Source organism: Barbus barbus, assembly GCF_936440315.1.
Source record: "Barbus barbus genome assembly, chromosome: 44".
In the NCBI taxonomy this organism is placed as follows: Eukaryota; Metazoa; Chordata; class Actinopteri; order Cypriniformes; family Cyprinidae; genus Barbus; species Barbus barbus.
The window spans coordinates 15,385,412-15,404,477 of NC_136722.1; the positions used below are offsets into that span (position 1 = coordinate 15,385,412).

General features: G+C 35.7%; 3 protein-coding genes across 4 annotated transcripts; 1 reads left to right on the plus strand and 2 right to left on the minus strand.

Annotated features, from left to right (window-relative positions):
• Positions 1–1,629: 1,629 nt before the first annotated feature.
• On the plus strand, positions 1,630–3,880 carry LOC306863296 (pancreas/duodenum homeobox protein 1-like; the record flags this gene model as incomplete). Its single annotated transcript, XM_079406547.1, has 2 exons — positions 1,630–2,059; positions 3,516–3,880. 2 exons carry the CDS (start codon positions 1,630–1,632, stop codon positions 3,878–3,880), a joined length of 795 nt encoding a protein of 264 aa, XP_079262673.1.
• Positions 3,881–3,912: 32 nt separating this feature from the next.
• Positions 3,913–6,631, minus strand: LOC306863297 (2-oxo-4-hydroxy-4-carboxy-5-ureidoimidazoline decarboxylase-like; the record flags this gene model as incomplete). Its single annotated transcript, XM_079406548.1, has 4 exons — positions 3,913–3,936; positions 4,610–4,832; positions 6,407–6,533; positions 6,610–6,631. The coding sequence occupies 4 exons, from the start codon at positions 6,629–6,631 to the stop codon at positions 3,913–3,915; spliced, it is 396 nt and encodes a 131-aa protein (XP_079262674.1).
• An 810-nt stretch (positions 6,632–7,441) lies between these two features.
• On the minus strand, positions 7,442–17,091 carry LOC306863139 (receptor-type tyrosine-protein kinase FLT3-like). Of its 2 annotated transcripts, none has more exons than XM_079406342.1 (24): positions 16,912–17,091; positions 16,598–16,686; positions 15,744–15,886; positions 15,494–15,597; positions 15,283–15,400; positions 15,006–15,151; positions 13,692–13,822; positions 13,453–13,591; positions 13,049–13,226; positions 12,869–12,966; positions 12,677–12,788; positions 12,403–12,587; positions 11,360–11,451; positions 11,132–11,264; positions 10,944–11,048; positions 10,716–10,826; positions 10,173–10,329; positions 9,860–9,972; positions 9,539–9,657; positions 9,189–9,311; positions 8,989–9,100; positions 8,786–8,885; positions 8,601–8,706; positions 7,442–8,519 (listed from the first exon to the last, which is right to left on the minus strand). In XM_079406342.1, the coding sequence occupies exons 1-24, from the start codon at positions 16,982–16,984 to the stop codon at positions 8,346–8,348; spliced, it is 2,961 nt and encodes a 986-aa protein (XP_079262468.1). In that variant the 5' UTR covers positions 16,985–17,091; the 3' UTR covers positions 7,442–8,345. The 2 variants fall into 2 exon arrangements, with proteins under 2 accessions (XP_079262468.1, XP_079262467.1); XM_079406341.1 differs by having other exon boundaries at positions 16,916–17,005.
• Between the last annotated feature and the right edge of the window lie 1,975 nt (positions 17,092–19,066).

The window sequence follows — 19,066 nt, forward strand, 5'->3', positions numbered from 1 at the left end:
TATATATATATATAAGTCATGAAGTCTTTACAAATGCAAGGTTGTAATAAATAATAATGATTTAAATGCCATTCGTTTTAAATAACCCTTTATTTATTTATTCATTCATTCATGAATGCATGCAAACGAATCGAAAGGATGCTCGGATGGAGTTCTGGAAAAAAAATAATTGGTCAAAGAATAACATTTCACACTTTTTCCAAACGTGTTAAATTAAAAAGTATAGTTGGGGGACAAATCCAAAATAGAGAAATTCTGGCTAATTTCATTTCAGCCTTTTAAAGCCTTTTCAAATTAAGAAAAATTTGAGATTCAATAAAACGCTTAAATCTATATATCATTTGTTTTTTAAAAGAACTATTTTTTTTGTTGCTTCCACATACGAGACTTGCTAAATTCCCCTAATTGAAAATCTCCTTTTGCTGCCCATTTCTCCCTTGTTCTGACCTCTCCAAACAGGACTGCCTGGTGCGCTCACGTTGCGCATACATCTCAAACTAATTGAGTTCTGTTTCACTCTCCATGTTAATTCGTTTACACCGAACAGCTCGTTTTTATTTATCCACGAGGACTTTAGTTTAATGGACCGTGGACGGGTGTGCTTAATGGCAGGTAAGCTTGGTTAAAGCAAAAGACGGACAACATGTTGAGAGGTGTGCGTAATGATCGCCCTTGTCACCAGTGTCCAGATTTTACTTAACAAGGACATATTGGTGCCTCTTAATGTGTAAGCCTACGAGAAAAAAAAGTTTAATAGGTAAATTCTATCTTGCATAGGCTACTATTGGACTTCAGGTGAAATTGCGCGTTCAGGATAATCGATATACTTGTGAAACCTAAACGTACCCTATAGCCTGTATGTAAAAAATAAATAAATTAATATGCAATTTTACACTTCTACACTTAAAAACAGTTTCAAAAAGTTTTTCCCATTTTTCCAAATAAATATTAAGAAATTTATGAAAATTGTAATAATCTAAAGACATCTTCCCACTAAATAACATTTTGTGCAATAGAAAGTTTCCATGGACGTTAAATGTTATTCATAGAACCATAGGTTATATAATAAGAGTGCAGTTACTTTGTTGTCATATTTTGTTTTTGCTTAAAAACGATTAAAGCTAAAGTAGGTCTGGATTATTTTGCCTTTGATAAGTGAGAATCGATCCCGTCTCTCCTCTTGATAAAGAGAATTTGAGCAATTTGAGAATGTTTTATCAACATTTTTTATTCTACATTTTGAAGTCCCTTTTTTTTATACCCGTTCGGTGTTTTTTAAACTGCGGCAGCCTTTTCTGCGGAGATCAGAGATACGGATTCACCTGTCTTTGCAGTAGAATCTAACAACTGCAGGTGTAGCACATATAGTCGCAGGCAAACAGAAAGTGTTTGCCAAGGGCATTGATTTGAGCATGGTCAGTTCTGTTCAATTATTGTCAAACTTCGGGGCAGTCGAAAGGAAACAAGTACAGAATCTACTGCCAGTTAACAGCTTTGTGTAAACAGTGAAACCAATGGTGCAGCAGGGTCACATGGTCACGGTGGCACACCTATGAGGCCCTCGATCGGCGCCAGACGATCAGACTGCAGGTAGAGCAGAGGTCCTGATCAGGGGCAGGGCGCTGGCTCATGTGCTCGTGTACAGCACGGTTTCCACGGTCTGTGGCAATCATGAATCGGGAAGAGCACTACTACCCTCCTAACCACCTGTACAAGGACTCTTGCGCCTTCCAGAGACATCCCAACGAAGACGGCAGCCAAAACCCTCCACCGTGTCTGTATATGAGTAGACAGACTCAGTCCATCTACGCATCACCGTCCTTGGGCGGCCAGGACCAACCAAATCTTACCGACATTACTTCTTATAACATGTCGACCCGGGATGATCTGACGGGGCCTCATCTTCACCTTCCCCAGACTCCACAGACATCTCTACAGACGCTCGGCGTTTACGGAGACTCTCTTGACCTGTGCGGGGATCGCAACAGATACCATCTGCCATTCCCATGGATGAAGTCAACAAAATCTCACACGCACTCCTGGAAAGGACAGTGGACAGGTAACTCTCGTACTTCGGCCATTCATTTTTAGGTTCACCAATTAACTTTTGACCAAATGAAAGCAGGCCCTAATGTCAAATTCATGCTTATGATCTCCAAAGGGCTTAAAAGAATCATTGTGTTACAAGATTTCCATTTGAAAGATGATTATATTTCTAATTACCCCATTTAGTTAAAAATAACTTTGTTTTGTAGTTTCCAAACCATCCCTCGTTGTTCAGAAAAAGAAAAGTATATACAGGACCAGGGTTCTGACAATGGACTGGGTTTCCCAAAGGCATCGTTTTACGCATTTTAATGCTGAAATGCGGCCATGAAAAAGTATTATTATCGTTAAAAAAAAAAAAAAAATCTCAGCAGCCACAATTCAGTAACGCATCCCATTTTTCTTGAGTGGTCATTCAGTTTAGGCCACACGCAAATCACTTTTTTTGTCTTTCTTTAAAAATCGCCCATAAGAAGAAAACAGTAAGAAAGGAAGAAAGTTAGTTTTTTGTTTCTTTACTTTTGTCTAACAGTCTAGAAATTCAATTGGCTACGGCATACAATTAATGACTTTTTTTTTTTAATTCTAAATATTTATTATATTATTTATTTTTAATAAATATTTTCGAGAACAATGTTAATAGGCTAGTTATATTTACTGTAAACTGTAACAGCCTATATTATAAAATGAAATCATGAAATAAAAGTAAAAAACATAATAACATTAAATGCGATTTTTCCCTATATAATATCCTATATAGAATTTGTCATATAGGCTATATAATGATTAAAATATCCTTTAACTGTTATTATTTTGGGATTAAATTAATGACCTGCATGATGAACATAAATATTACTTGACCATTGCAAGGTATCCTTTTTATGGAACAATTTTACAGTGAAAATTAATTTGATATTGATTTATTTTATTTTAAAGAAATGCCTTTTTTAAATTTTAATCCCCCTATTAGTAGCCTATGATTCGAAAACGAAAAAGAGAAGATTATTCCTGAAAAACCATCAGACGTCGGATAAAACAGACGGGTCCTGTAAACATTTCTAATGCACGTCAAATTTGTCCAGATGTTGAGTGATTATAGGCTACAACAGAACCTTCATTCGAGACCATGCTTTTATAGGCTATTTCTTGTCATTGAATAATAATAGCAAACGTGGCCTATCGAAATAAAAAGCTTAATTCGAGTTAAATGCATATTATTTTCAGTCTGAAACATCTGGTTTAAGGTAGTCCTCATTTGTACATGAACTACTCTATAGGCTACTGAATTCAGTTGAGAGGTTTTGACCTTTGAGTTGACGATCGTTAATTTTTTTTTATATATAACGCCCTGATCATACGTTCAGATAACTTTCAATCTGTAATAATATCCTCAGGCTCAGAGGCATATGGTGTGGTCTGTGTCGAAAACATGACCTTACTAAAATTTCACTACTGTTATTCTGTTTTAGGTCCTTATATGGTGGAGGCGGAGGAGAACAAGCGCACGCGGACGGCGTACACCAGAGCGCAGCTGCTCGAGCTCGAGAAAGAGTTTCTCTTCAACAAATACATCTCGCGCCCGCGCCGCGTGGAGCTCGCGCTCACCCTCAGCCTCACCGAGAGACACATCAAGATCTGGTTCCAGAACCGGCGCATGAAGTGGAAAAAGGAGGAGGACAAGAGGAGAGCCAGAGGAGTGGATCCCGAACAGGATTCCTCCATCACGTCCGGTGACCTGAAGGAGGAGTCGTGTGTCGCTCTGGCAACGGGACCCCCCTCACCCCTGCACTCTCACCTACCCCCAGTCCCACAAGACTCGTCAAACAAACACTGACCAAAAGAGACACGTGTCATCAACACAATCTATCAGCCTGCCATCGACGAGTGGAACTACAAGTGTGCCAGTGACAAGGACAAGAGTTAGTCAAATCCTGTAGATCTGTACAGTATATAGCCTACTAAAGATTGACAGTAGGGGGCGATCTCAGTTGTGTGAGAGGCGAAGCTCCCCTGGAGTCAGGTTTTGTGTAATAGAAATTCATGACGTCATCAAATGTTCATTAGCAAAACATTATTGGGCATTATTATAATTGTATTCGTATTTATAGATAGACAATGAAAAGTCAAATACAAATGAATATCTCTTATCATGAATTTATTTCAATAACAGTCATATTTATGTAGTTAATGCTAAACAAATTAAAAGCATGTGTGCATGTGTGGCGTCATGTCATTTGTTTTAATTTGGTGCAGATAAGTAGTCTAAAACAAAGCAACCCATAAAAGACGGCCGATTAATAATCAATATTTTATTTTTACTGCTTTCATAACCCAACGTTTATAAACCGATGCCACAAAAAAAAATATTTGTAATGCAATAATTTCTTATATTGGGATTATTCGTTATTAATTAATCATAGCAAGCTGGTCAGGCATTTTTAGGATAACTAGGGTACATTGGCAAAAACATAGGCTAAGTAGACAATTATTTTTGTGTGTGTTAGGCCTATTTTCTTATAAATATACAATCAAGTAGAGAGATGCAGTAAACATTTTTTGTAACTGTATCTTGTTGCAGTTTGGTTTGAATGTCAGATAAGACAATATTGCGTAACCTGAGGCTACAGGTGTTTTTAACCTCTTCGAGCGCGCGCTCTCGTTCCGCTGCGCGGTCATTCTTCAAGCGTTCAGACAGTTGGCGCACAATATCTGCTTTGTTGTTGAGACGGGCACAGATGACAAAAGGGAAGTCAAAGCGCTCCTTAGACGGTATATATCCTGTTAGCCTGCACCAGAGCGACCTCGCACTGAACGCTCTTTGTTTGCATGTGTCATTGTTTTCTAATAGAATAAATGAAACGGGACAAAGTTAATCTTGTCAAACTCTATATCATTCTGAGGGTCTAAGCCTCAAGCATCGACGACAGATCGCTGTTTTTCGATGGAAAGCTTATAAGGAATGAGTGGCACAAATTTGCTACATTTGTGTAAGCAGTACACATCCAAACACGCAGAGTAAAAAAGCCGTACGTACCTTTATCATTGTAATAACGAGCCACAAACGCGTCCACTGCTGAAATCCCAGTTTAGTTAGAGAGGTAAGGGTCCACAGAAAAACATCCCAGCGAGCACTTTTAGTCCAGCGAAACAGTAACGTTGTAATAAGGATGAATATTCCTTTGTTTACGTTTCATTTCTTCAGAGAGTTATTGTTCGCGTCCGTTATGGAATAAATTACGCTCAAAAACAGCGTCTTGGTGGTAAAAAAACAAAACGATTTTGTAGAATACGGTCTTACAAACATAATGAGACCGTCTACGGAAAAAAAAGTCTCAGAAAAGCGGAATATAGATTATTTGAATTTGGCGCTCCCTCCTGCCGGCAGTGACGCTTCTGTGACGCACGCTGTCATCTGAGCGGGGCATAACTTAGCGATCTGCTTTATCCATAAAAAACTGTTTTTTTTTTCTTCTACATTTTTTATATGTGTGTGTGTGTATTGTGTGGGGAATGTGGCCGTGTCTGCATGATTATAATCTGTATGGACGCACATCAGCGTGTTTATTACCGACTCTATGACGGCTATCATTGTGATTCATTGATCAGCTATTATTGATTATATGGCCCATCTGTTTGATTATAATCTGAATGGAAGCACATCAGCGTGTGTTTACTGACTCTATGACCATGTCTGGCAATATCACTTCACGTCTGGCAGTGATATTTATCATTGTAATAACGAATAACGAAGAATACTTCAGTATACATACTATATACAAAGCATTTTTTTCTATTTTTTTTCCTTTTTTATTACTCAAATAATTATTTTTGTATTTTTTAGTGCTCAAATAAATCTGTCTATTATTTTATAATTGAAAAACTATGCAGGAACATGTATAATGACTAAAATAGCTTGTATAATTCTGCAATCCATTTGGTGGTTATTTTTCCTCAAACGGGGGGGTGGGGGGACTATAAATAGTTTCAGAAAAAATATTGCAGGAATCTCATTTTTCATGGTATCTTCTTCAAATTTGAAATATGAACTGATGAGACACATGGCTTTCGATCCATTACTTTTCTGGATTGCTCCAGGACTTATTTCATGTATTTGTATATGAAATAAAAAAACATTCAGTGTGGAAAAATATTTTTCAAGGCACGTCAGTGTCTATAACTTTTTATCTTTTTGAGCATTATCAACTCTGGATGATAGATAGTAAAGCCCAGAGTCTCTTCTTTCCAAAGATACCTAATTTGTTTGTGTAAGCACACTTTGTCACAAACTGTTACCATTTTAATTCAGGTAGGTTATTTTCACCTGCGAGGCCCTAAATGGGGTTGAAGGTTAAAGTGATATTTGTCTAGTGTGGTCATTCCGGCTTGACTCTGCTCTTGAGACACGAGTGTTAGAGTCCCGCTCTGGAGGTCCCGGCCAGCCAAATCAGGGTGACATCGCAAAATGCGCAAAATACTTTTTTTCTTTTCTTTTTTTTTTAATTAAATTTTTTTTTATAAGACTGTTCCCATTTAAATATCAGTAGTTGTCTCAATGTGACGCACTAAAGAGGTTGAATATCCTCATCACAATACAGGTTTGATTATTGGGGTTTATATAGCCTATAAAATATGTTTAAGAGCCCGACTAATGCATGGACTCTTGCTGAGAGGAGGATTATAGTCTAAATGTAGCCTATTATAAATATATGCCATGCAGTGTTCAATTTTGTAGGCCTAGCCTAGGTAGGGTCTGTGCTACACGAGATCAGTAATATGTTTTCTGGTATGAATCAAATCCAGATCTTGGTTTTCTTTGTAAAATGAGATACAATGAGATTCATGTTTTGTATTCACCACCGTTTATAATGAGCATAAATATGGCTAATGAGAAAAAATCACGTAGGGCCTAATTGAAACGTGACTGAAACGAATAGAGAAATTCAATAAAACAGCTTCACTAAACACAAAAAAACCACAAATCTTAAATATGGATTAAACATCATAAACATTAAATAAAGATTAAAGGCTAAACAGTAGTTATTGTTCCTATTGTTTGCTGTAGCCTACATTTAATGGTTTGGTTAATATTTTACAGTTATTTGAGTTTAGATTTTGCTTTGAAATGTAATGTTCTGTAAATATGTATGCTATAACAATGTAAATATTGAGGCCATGTTATAAGAGGTCTGATAACAGTTGAAATGGGTTAAAGAGGACCCATGAGTAAGAGTCTTATATTCTGTTCTGCTCTTATCTGAAATGTTACTACACCCCTGGTGTCAGATCATGCACCGTGGCGCCACCCTCTGCAGGTCTATGATATAAACACCTTCAGTCAAAACATAGGCCTATTCCAAAACACTGTCAAGTTACACAAAATCATAAGACACAAAATGCACAATTTGTATTGTTTTTTATTTGCTATTTTGCATCTTAAGCCTTACATACAAACGTATTTCAATATTTTCATTAACATTTTACAGTTTGTTAACTCCTTTTCAATTATCATGCCCACATATTTACTGTCTCAGTGGACTGAAAAAAGTTAGGAATGCTTAACCGAAACAATAAGGTTGTTTGGACTTTGCTGATTTTGAGTTGTTGACTGTTAAAAAGACACACTGAAATGTAAGCTATGGACTATATTGTTTCTAGAAAATCTGCACAAATGTGCAAATCAAATTTCTGTTAAACATAAGCACAACTAAGCACACTGTAGACTATTCTTATTACATGATAAATAATATTTCAAGAATGATTAAAACATGAACGTCTAAGATAACTGAATAAATATAATGAAAAATTAAGATAAAAGGTTTTTTGTTATAAAAATAGAGCAATTTCATCTGCAAAATGCAGCAAAAATAAAATAATTCATAATCTGTTGTACTTCTCAAACACAGCATCTTTTCATTATGGAGTACAGAAGCAGGTTATTCAGCTGTTACAGTGGTAAGGTACAATATCTAGAATTCTAATTAAAATTGGGAAGGTTTGTTATTTTTATATATATATTTTAAAGTTCCTAAAGAAGCTTCCTGCACAAAACAACATTCAAAAACTGTATGTTATTATTAATTACAGTGTAAACACTCGTGGACAAAATTGAAAATTTGTTAATAACCCTTAATCAAAAATTTTTAAACACATTATTTGTGGTACGATGTGCACATAAATGATTCATTCCAATTCCTTCCACGTTTTCTCTTAGGAATTAAAAATGCCATGTGTAAGTGGCTGTTAATGAAAGCACAAGTTATGCATTATGTTTTCCTAATGCAAGGCTTTAACTCCTATGTTCAAACAAGAGGTTCTGTTCTCACTGATCCAGGATTGTCCACAGCTTTGCTTTCATCTGAATTCTCAGACTGGCAAACATCCTGTTTTTTCTCCATCAGTGTAGCATCAGGGGTCACAGGTGCATTCTGGTATGTTATGTCATTGTGGCAGTATCCTCCAACATTGTAATATAGCTGTAAACAGATATCACAGTGAGTGTGCATCCACCAACAATTTAACCCATTTAAAAAATATATATATATTTTAAAAGTCACCCTCTCTTCCAAAGCAGCCAGCTCTTTTTCCATGAAAGCCACAAGCTTGAAGAAACAAGGCCGGTCGACAGGATCAAGCATCCAGCAGCGACACATTACCTTGTAACTAAACAAACACAAACACGTTTTAAAAATCATTCTCCAGTATTTTATAAAAAATATTATATATATATAGTGGTACTTACACAGATTCTTCAGCGTAATAGGGTTGCTCCATGTGATATCCACTTTCAATCATTCTGTAGAATGCGTCATTCACAGTTATACCAGGATATGGGGTGACTCCTAATAGTGAGTACAAAATATGTTCATAATGAGAAACCATTTATAGGAATTTTCTTGGCTCAATACAAGTTAAAACCTGTATACAGCAGAGAGAGAGAGACACCTAGAGAAAAGATTTCCCATAGCAAAATGCCATAGGCCCAGACGTCACTCTGCATTGTGTAAACCCCTTTGAAAATACTCTCAGGAGCCATCCACTTCACGGGCAAACGCACCTGCAAAAATGTTATGTAAAAAATTGTAAGTCAGCTAAAAATAAAGACTAGTCACATCAAGACTATCGTATGCACACACGATACCTACATTTCCTCTTACAACGTAGTTGGAATCATGTTCAATGTCTCTTGCGAGGCCAAAGTCACCGATCTTCACCTGTCTGCCGTGTGTCACCAAAACATTTCTGGCTGCCAAGTCCCTGTGGATACACTAGGCAAAAAATTATTCACTAAAGCCTTTATTACATTGACTAAGAGAAAACAAATCAAGAAATAAAGCACTATTCTAATAATCAAAATATGTCTAAAATCGTAATGTACATAAGCTGTTGTAACATGCTCATATGGTATTCAAAGATAACATTAGACAAAAAAGTAAAGATAAGTTAATAAAACTTTTAGTTTTATTAAGTATCATGATCAGAAGGTTAAGCTCACATTTTTAGAGGACAGGAACTCCATGCCTTTTGCAACTTGGAAAGAGAAACTCAGAAGGTCATCATAGGTGAGACTCTGAAGTTCCTCTTCTTGATGGCTGTCTTCGCATTCAAGCATTTCTTTATGGAATTAACATAATTGTTTAATAAGCATATAGACATTCAACAATCACATGTTTGCTTACTCTAATTCATGTAATATGTGAACTCAAGTGAATATGAATAATCGAAATAGAAATAGATAAAATACAAAGTTGCTTCTCTTAAAAGTCACAGTATAATTTATTCAGTTGATGATCAGATTCTCCCTTTCTCCACCTACCCTCAATAATAGACACTGAGCTGATGCTGGGACTGAGGAGTGCCTCGTCCTCCTGTCCTTTGGTTGAGGGAGTCATGTGCACGTATTGGATGTTATCAGGCTCAATATACTCACTATGGAGGTGCAACAAGGAGAGAGAGGCACACAGTCATTTACAGTAACTGTACGACAGTTTATTCATTCATGTACACCTTTAGATTTACGGTTCCCCTTTTACACAATGTATTAATTTCCCTCTCTTCCACACTGTTTTTTTTTCTTTGTCGAAAAGGCCACTGTTGTAATTCACTGTCTGGTGGATATTTATGCAAACCTGGAGTTTCTCTTCTGCTGGAAGTTGTGGTAGAGGCCCCTGAATCTGTCCCTGTTGAAAGCATCTGTCAGATATTTATGAAAACGTTCCCTGTTGCTCTTCAGATAGTTCAAGAGATCTCCGTTACAGCAGTACTGGAATATCAGGTAAATAGGACCTGTGGATTTCAAACAAACAAACACAGCTAGTAAATTTGGCCCTAAGGACTGGCTGATTGTATATAATATAATCCTGCTTTTTTGATTGTCAAACATACATCCGAGCAATCATAATCAAGTAGGCCTTTAGTTGTAGTTCTTTCCCTGACTATAGCCATTAGGTACACAGCCTTTCTTTAAGATTTTCAAATATTGGCCTCAAATTAAAGTTTGTAATGTTGTGATTCACCTTATAGCTGCTTGGCTTGGTTCATGGCTTACAACATGTTAACAAAGACTTTTAAAAAATCACTATGGGAAAAAATATTACTGGAACCAATGCTGCTCAATAGGTGTCTCCAGTAGAGGATATAATTCAGAAACCCACGACTTCTCCAAACCTTACCTGAGCCTGTACAAGCTCCGAGCAAGTTGACAATGTTTTCATGGTGTCCAATATGAGTCAGCATTTTCAGTTCAGACATCAGAGCTTCCTTTTCCACTGCCTGGTGCTTGTCTGTTTAATCCATAAATTAACAACACAAAGCACATGTTTGCCATCATATGCCAATGATGTATGCAATTGATTTATTTAGCTTTGTAGAGACTTAATGCTAATTATATCATTACTTACCCTTTAACATTTTTACTGCTACCTGAATAGACACTCCTGGCATGCTGATCCCATATGCTGTAGCCTGCACTACCATCCCAAAAGCTCCAGATCCCAGCTCATTCCCTTTAAAAAGCACACAAAACAAATTCATAACACCTAATTAGTTATATATAGCAAGTCTAAAGAAAGTTCCTGGTGATCTTTACCAAGCTCAAGATTTTCTCTTGGAAATTCCCATTTCAGGTCATACTTAAACTCCCTGAAATCAATATATATATAGTCATTGTCGTTGGGTCCGATCATCTGAATCATCTGGATCTGACACTGGTACCCAGGCTTCTGTAACAAAGGAGTGAGAGCATGTGTTTGAAGAGGTAAGAAATAGGATTCTAGGTGTTTGTTTGTTATCATGACAGAAGCAGGTATAGGTTTACCTTAACTCTGATGAAGATGATTAAGGCAAAGATGATCGTGATGAGAATAAAGATGACCAGGAAACAAATCACATAATCAATTCTGGGGAAAACTGAGGGAAAACAACAGGTGAAAAAGTGTTAAACATATATTTGAAACGAAAATTAGGGTTGATTACTGAACTAACATCGGCAGACAATTTGTGATATCTGATTCATATCAGAAATAAAAAATGTAAATATGTTTTTATAAATATCAATCCCTGAAAAATAAAAGTGCCCGGTAAAAATCAGCTTTTCAAATCTGCAAAGACTGAAATAAGGGCCGGGGCTTTTAGGAACATGCTAAATTAAATTCTGTTTCTCTATGTGTGGAGTAAAATTATTTCCCAAATATTTACATATAGAAATATGTTAATATATGGGGAATAGTTCACATATTAGTCTTTGACTACAGTTCAAAAGTTTGGGGTTGGTAGGATTTTTGAAGATTTTTGTTTTTAAAGTCTCTTATGCTCAACAAGGCTGCGTTTATTTGATCAAAAATACAGTAATATTGTGCAGTTTTATTACAAATTCAAATAAATGTTTTCTATTTTAATATATTTTAAACTGTAATTTATTCCAGTGATTGCAAAGTTTAATTTTCAGCAATCATTACTCCAGTCTTCAGTGTCACATGATCCTTCAGAAATCATTCTAATATGCTGATTTGTTGTTCAAGAAACATTCCTTATTATGATCAATATTGAGAACAGTTCTGCTATCAAATATTTTGGATGTTACTTTTTTTCAGGATTCTTTGATGAATAGAATGTTAGAAATAATTTTATTTAAAATGCATATCTTTGGTAACAATGTGACCAAACAAAGACTTTACTGTCACCTTTGATCAATTTAATGTGTCCTTGCAGAATAAAAGTATTTAAAAATTTTTGAAAGGTAATGTAAAGAGTTAGGAAACCCTTATTAAACTCTAGTAAGATTAGGTAAGTAAGATTATACTAGTCTGCGTATAGGTTAACTCTGCTGAGTCCAGTGTTCAATTTAGGGTTTATGCTCACTTGTTGAAAGTCGTATTTGGTCACTACATTCAGTCCCTGCTACGTTAGAGATGCAGCATTTGATAAAATGGTCCTCGCTGTTCGATCTGGGTCTGGCAAAGTAAATTTTCTTCTGACAGAACCGATCTGAATCCATGACCTTGGACTGGGCAACAGGTATCTCTTTCCAGCCTTCATTATTACAACTGCAAAAATATACAAATAAGTAGTTTAATAAATGAGCAAAAAACACACACATTTCATGTTTATACCATTGGTTATCACTGTTTCTTACTTGGTATGGGATAGGCAGATCTTCCAGGATGCAGTCATAGGTAGGGAACTTTCAGTCTCACAAGAGACGACATTTGAATCATTGTGTAATTTTATTGCAATTTTAGGATCGTCTGCAAAATGCATTGCATATAAATATTATTTCACTTTTAACATCTCATTTTTTTCAGTCAAAATGTTTATGACCACTCACCTGAAATGCAGAGAGCCATATTCCTTATGACACTATAGTGCTGATTCTTTAGTTTCATTTGATATTGGCCTGGTTCAGGGTTACACAGCTTAAACGTACTAATGAGAGAATTAACAAAATAAGCAAACAAAACAACACACTCTATCATTTGCATTGAAATGGATAGCATGAGGAAAATACCTATTAAAATTATGGTAATGAGTCTCTCTGCACTGTATTTTGGTTTGATTTGGTGTAATCCAGTGACACTGGGCTTTTGGGTATGAGAACACCAGAGCCTGGAAGCAGAAGCTTGCCTTATTTTGTGCCAGGATGCTGTTGTTCTCATTCAACTGCAATACGTTAATTTTGTCATTTTCTGTCAAGGAAGAATCACCGATAAAAGAAGGGCAAAAATACCACTTTAATTATTATTTGCATAATAAATGATTGTCTCAGTTTTGATGCTGTACACATTAGAACGTGGCAGCTTTAGAAGCAGCACTAAATCTGCACTGATCATTGTGTTTTCTATTTAAAAGTCATATATTAAAATAAATCTTTTTAAGTAACATTTTAATAGAAACGGCAATGGTTTTACTTACCAAGGACCCTGACATAGGTGTTCCTAGTTTGGTTGTTTTTAGATACACAGATATACTCCCCACTATGTGTCGCGTTCACTGATTCAATAAAGAAGTATTCTGTCCAGGCTGTAAAATATAACGATGTGATTCCCTTGACCTGAATTAAGAGCATGAAAAATATTAGCAAGGTGAAAACATTAGCAAATGGTCAGAACAGTGAATGTAATATTTCTTTATGGTTATCATCCATATCTTACTGCTGTGTTATTGAAGTGCCATCTCAGTTCAGGAGCATCCATAGACTTTATGGCGCATCGGAGTAGCAGAGACTGACCAGATTTCAGAAAAATTGTCTGAGCCTTTTGCCCATCCACATTCCTATTGAGATCTGATAGATAACCAAACACAATTCACAGAAGGTTTTCATGTTAAACCAAATATCCATATATAACCCACATCCTATAGTATCTAAATAATATTTGCTGTCAAACAGTGCTGAAATTTTCCAAGCAAGTTTCTAAGCAAGTTATTAAACTTGCTAAACTTGTTACCATTGTCTGAATACTCAGCATCTAAAGTTTCTGTGTTTAAGGTAGAAGTCATTTGTTGATGCATGATTTTAACATGTATAGTGCATATATATTGTATATTGACAATGTTATTGTATAAGGATTGCACAGCTGAGTATTTGGGTTATTATCAGTGTAGCCAAGTCCGTGGTTTTGCCGTGTAATTGGGCTATTTCAACACTGTTACCGCAGGTTGTTTTTCATGTCCGTAGGTTGAAGCGACCCCAATAACATGATATTTAGCCCCTGCAATGCAAATTTTGCCATGGGAACCTCGCCAAAAACATGTACTTTACCCCCTGGAATGCAATATTTACCAGGGGACCTCCCTAAAAATGCCGCTGGGCTAGTTTTGAATAGCAATTGGGCAGGTTTTGTTGTGAAAATCTGGCAACCCTGGTTATTTTATATATATACAGTATATATATATATATATAACAGCATTGTTCCTTATACAAGAAAGCAAATATTTGAAAAACATTTCATTTTCAGTATCACAGTAAGTAAAATTGGTCGCTGAAAAAATTGAAACAATGTCTTCTTGTCTCATGACCCACAGACACATGTACACTACCATAATACTAAAATGTTAGGGGTCAGTAAGATTTTTTTAATATATTAAAGCTTTATTCAGCAAGGATGCTTTAAACTGTTTCAAAGTTACAGTAAAGACATTTTTAATATTACAACAGAGTTTTATTTCAAATAAATGTTCTCATTTCATTCATCAAAGAATCCTGATGAATCTATTATGGTTTCCCCAAAAATATTAAGAAACACAAATGTTTTCAACACTGATAATAAGAAGAAATGGAATATGGAATTTCTTGAGCAGCAAATTAGAAAGATTTCTGAAGGATTTTCAGCAATGGCTGCTGAAAATGTTATTTTTGATCAAATAAATGCAGATTTGGTGAGCATAAGAAACTTTCAAACACAGACCCCAAACTTTGGAACGGTAGTGTACTAATGTATTAAAAGTCATGTCAATACATAACATACCGAAATGATGAAGCTGAGTACATTCTTTTCCCAGTGAATTGCTGGCACAGCACGTGATATTTGGACTTTCATGATGATCATCGTTACTCGTCGCAATGCTCTCTGTCTTATACCACTTATTTTTCTTGCCCTCCTCTGGATTATTTCTAAAAGGAAAACAAAGAGTTGAATCACAGACATAGTTACAGCAGCATTTTATGTAATAAATTCTCCCAACAAGAAACCAGCTCTTCAGAAGCAGTCTCTACAGTGGTAGCAGGCCATAATGTCATATTACCTGTTACCATACCACCTGATGGTTGGTTTTGGGTTCCCCTCAGAAGTACACACTAATTGAGCTATATTTGTAGACCCTGCTTTTGCGATAGCTTTGAGCACTGGAACTGATGGCCTCCCTACAGAGACAACAAAGATACTAAATGTAGCAACTCAAGCATTAGTATCAATATAAATATATTTCCTCCATTTTATGTTTGCGTTTGACTTACTTTGTGGTGACCGAACAAATGTAACACTATGATTGCCACAGATTACAGTGTATGTTTCATTTCCAAATCTCTCAGTGTGCTGTAATGCATGCATAGAGGTTATCCTGTTGGAAACATATAAATATTATTATAATATCAACATCTAAACTTATCATTTATCTATGACATTTACATATCAAGTGATGTATTAGAATAATCCATTCAAAACTTAATTGAACAATCATCATCTATCCAACAGATACTTTATAACCTTTGGTGGCAGAGACATTTAAGCCCATCTGAGCCATTTTGTTGGCATGCACTGTAAATTTCAACAGTTTGTCCTTCAGTGAAATCCAGTTTAATTGGGTCAGGACTCATCAAATGAGTCTCTTCCAATGTGCATCTTACAGTCTAAAAAAAAAAAAACAAGTGCACTGACGTTAATCATCAAAATAGCAAACATAGCTCGACAGTGACACTAAAATACATATCTCTGTGGTTATTACGGCAATTTCTGTAAAATCGTCAGTTCTGCTTTTATTTTTAACTGTTAAAAACTGGTTAAGCCTTGAATGCAAAGTAAGAAAAAGACCTTATGTCCCTTCTTACAGAATCTTGTTAAATAATCAGAAGAAACACAAAAATGGTGCTTAAATATGTTGAGCATTTAACTATAATATAGGCTAATATTCACATATTTTATTATTAAATATCTTAATAATTAATTAATACTTTTACTGTTTTATTAAAGACATTAATTCAACAATGATTAGATTTTTTCATCTTTCTTCAAGAGAACCCTTTTACAGTGATGACACTTTAAGGACAAATCTCTTTTTTAATCACTTTATATTTTATAACATTAACAACCTTGTTACCATTCATTTATACAGTAAAAACAAAGTTTATCATGTTTAAATCTTACAAAAAAATGTGCCTAAAAAATAGCATTGAATGTAAATGAATGTAAAATCACTGGTAAGGCAAATCTTGCTATGGCGAATTGTTCATCTTCAGGAATCTCTCTGTGTGTGAAGTTAAAATATCTGCTTGAAATGAGCCTGAGAACTACAGGCAGAAAGCTGTAGTAAGTCAGTGCGGGGCTGATAAGAAGGACTTTACCGATCCATCAGTGTCACATTGGGGATGAGTCTCGGTTGAACCGTCAGTCACCGCGCTGCCGCGAGCGCTCCAGTGCAGCACGAGCAACACTTCGATGCAAGATAAAGAACAACACAAATATGAGAGAAAGAGAATGAAACTAAAAACAACTAAACTTGAATAAATCAAATTGTATAACTTACAAATTAGCACAATTAAGCACATAAATACATAAAAATGCGCTCATAATAACATAAATAGCCTATATGAACTATATATTACAGTTTGTCACCAGTTCACTGTCCTACAAGTAACAAATATTTTGTCCGACTTACCCACCAAAAGCCTTTTTCCTGGACGCATCGCGTGAAGGCATAACAGCTTCCTCCCCGACCCTTGTCTGATCATGAAATAGAATGGACAGCGAACAAAGGCGCAAAGACTTTCACTTCAGCGCATGACACAAAACATCACTTCTTAATATGGCACAGGCACAGACAGTCGCTTCAGCACATGACACAAAACATCACTTCTACTGACGTTTAGGCACCTCTTTAAATGCCTCCTCAGATTGGATATTAGTCTGAGAGCAATTAAAAGAAGACTCCTTTGTGTTTTGGCAAGTAGATTGCCCTGACTTGGAAAAACAAATAAGATATTACAGCCAATATCGAAATTTGCTCCAATAATAATAATAATTATAATAAAATTATTTAATAAATAAATATTTAATTTAATTGCTGGTAGTTTCATTTAATTAAACTTTGCAGGTAGGTTTATATATATATATATATATATATATATATATATATATATATATATATATATATAGAAACCTACCTGCAAAGTTACCTGAAAAAAAACTTTGTGCAAGTATATAGGACAAATGCTGTTTTAAACCAAATGTTGATTTATTTCAGTTAATATAAAGTAATTAATTTCTGTATTTTGTTTTGTTTATATATACAGTGGGGGAAAAAACATTTGATCCCCTGCTGATTTTGTACATTTGCTCACTGACAAAGAAATTATCAGTCTATGATTTTAATGGTAGGTTTATTTGAACAGTGAGAGACAGTATAACAACAACAAAAAATTAAAAAATTAATGAAAATAAAAATAAAATCCAGAAAAACGCATTTAAAAAAAGTTATAAATTGATTTGCATTTTAATGAGTGAAATAAGTATTTAATCCCCTATCAATCAGCAAGATTTCTGGCTCCCAGGTGTCTTTTCTACAGGTAAGGGGCTGAGATTAGGAGCACTCACTTAAAAGCTTGTTAACTGTGTAAAAGACACTTGTCCACAGAAGCAATCAATCAATCAGATTCCAAACTCTCCTTCATGGCCAAGACCAAAGAGCTGTCCAAGGATGTCAGGGACAAGATTGTAGACCTACACAAGGCTGCAATCTTGTCTGGGGCTCCATGCAAGATCTCACCTCGTGGAGTTTCAATGATCATGAGAACGGTGAGGAATCAGCCCAGAACTACACGGGAGGATCTTGTCAATGATCTCAAGGCAGCTGGGACCATAGTCACCAAGAAAACAATTGGTAACACACGCTGTAACAATTGGTAACACAAGGTGAAGGACTGAAATCCTGCAGCGCCCGCAAGATCCCCCTGCTCAAGAAAGCACATGTACAGGAGGAGGAATGCTGTCTATGACCCCAAGAACACCATCCCCGCCGTCAAACATGGAGGTGGAAACATTATGCTTTGGGGGTGTTTTTCCAGAACACACAGCCAAGGCAACAAAGGAGCGGCTTAAGAAGAAGCACATTAAGGTCCTGGAGTAGCCTAGCCAGTCTCCAGACCTTAATCCCATAGAAAATCTGTGGAGGGAGCTGAAGGTTCGAGTTGCAAGATTGTTATTGTACGTTTTTTGTTGTTGTTATTCTGTCTCTCACTGTTCAAATAAACCTACCATTAAAATTATAGACTGATAATTTCTTTGTCAGTGGGCAAATGCACAAATACAAAAACAGGGGTTCAAATAATTTTTCCCCACTATATATTTAAATCAAATGTTCCCTCCTGGTGGAATGACCTGCCCAACTCAATCCAAGCAGCTGAGTCCTTAGCCATCTTCAAGAATCGGCTAAAAACACATCTCTTTCATCTTTATTTAACCCTCTAACTCTAGCGCTCTTTATTCTAATTCTATTCTTTAAAAAAAAAACTTGTCCCCTTTAGACTGACACTCTATTCATTTACTAACTGCTTGTTTTCTTTTATAAAAAAAAAAAAAACTAACACTAGCTTCTGTAATCTTTTTATATTCTATCTGTTTTTTTTTGTTATATAATAAAAAAAAAAACTTGCTATGTGTACTGCGTTAAGCTAACCGAGACTTGTTATAGCACTTGCATATCATTGCTCTTTTGTTGATTTTGATTGCGCATTTGTAAGTTGCTTTGGTTAAAAGCGTCTGCTAAATGACTAACTGTAATGTACATCCATCTATCTATCTATCTGAGGTGAGAC

Bases quoted from the DNA above. Each gene is read 5' to 3' on its own strand.
- LOC306863139 (XM_079406342.1), bottom strand. From the start codon at position 16,984: ATGATCAGACAAGGGTCGGGGAGGAAGCTGTTATGCCTTCACGCGATG. The intron at 15,887-16,597 runs GTAAAGTCCTTC...TTTTTTTTTTAG, and splicing joins AATGTGACACTGATGGATCG to ACTGTAAGATGCACATTGGA. The intron at 11,049-11,131 runs GTAAAGATCACC...TGCTTTTTAAAG, and splicing joins AAGAGAAAATCTTGAGCTTG to GGAATGAGCTGGGATCTGGA.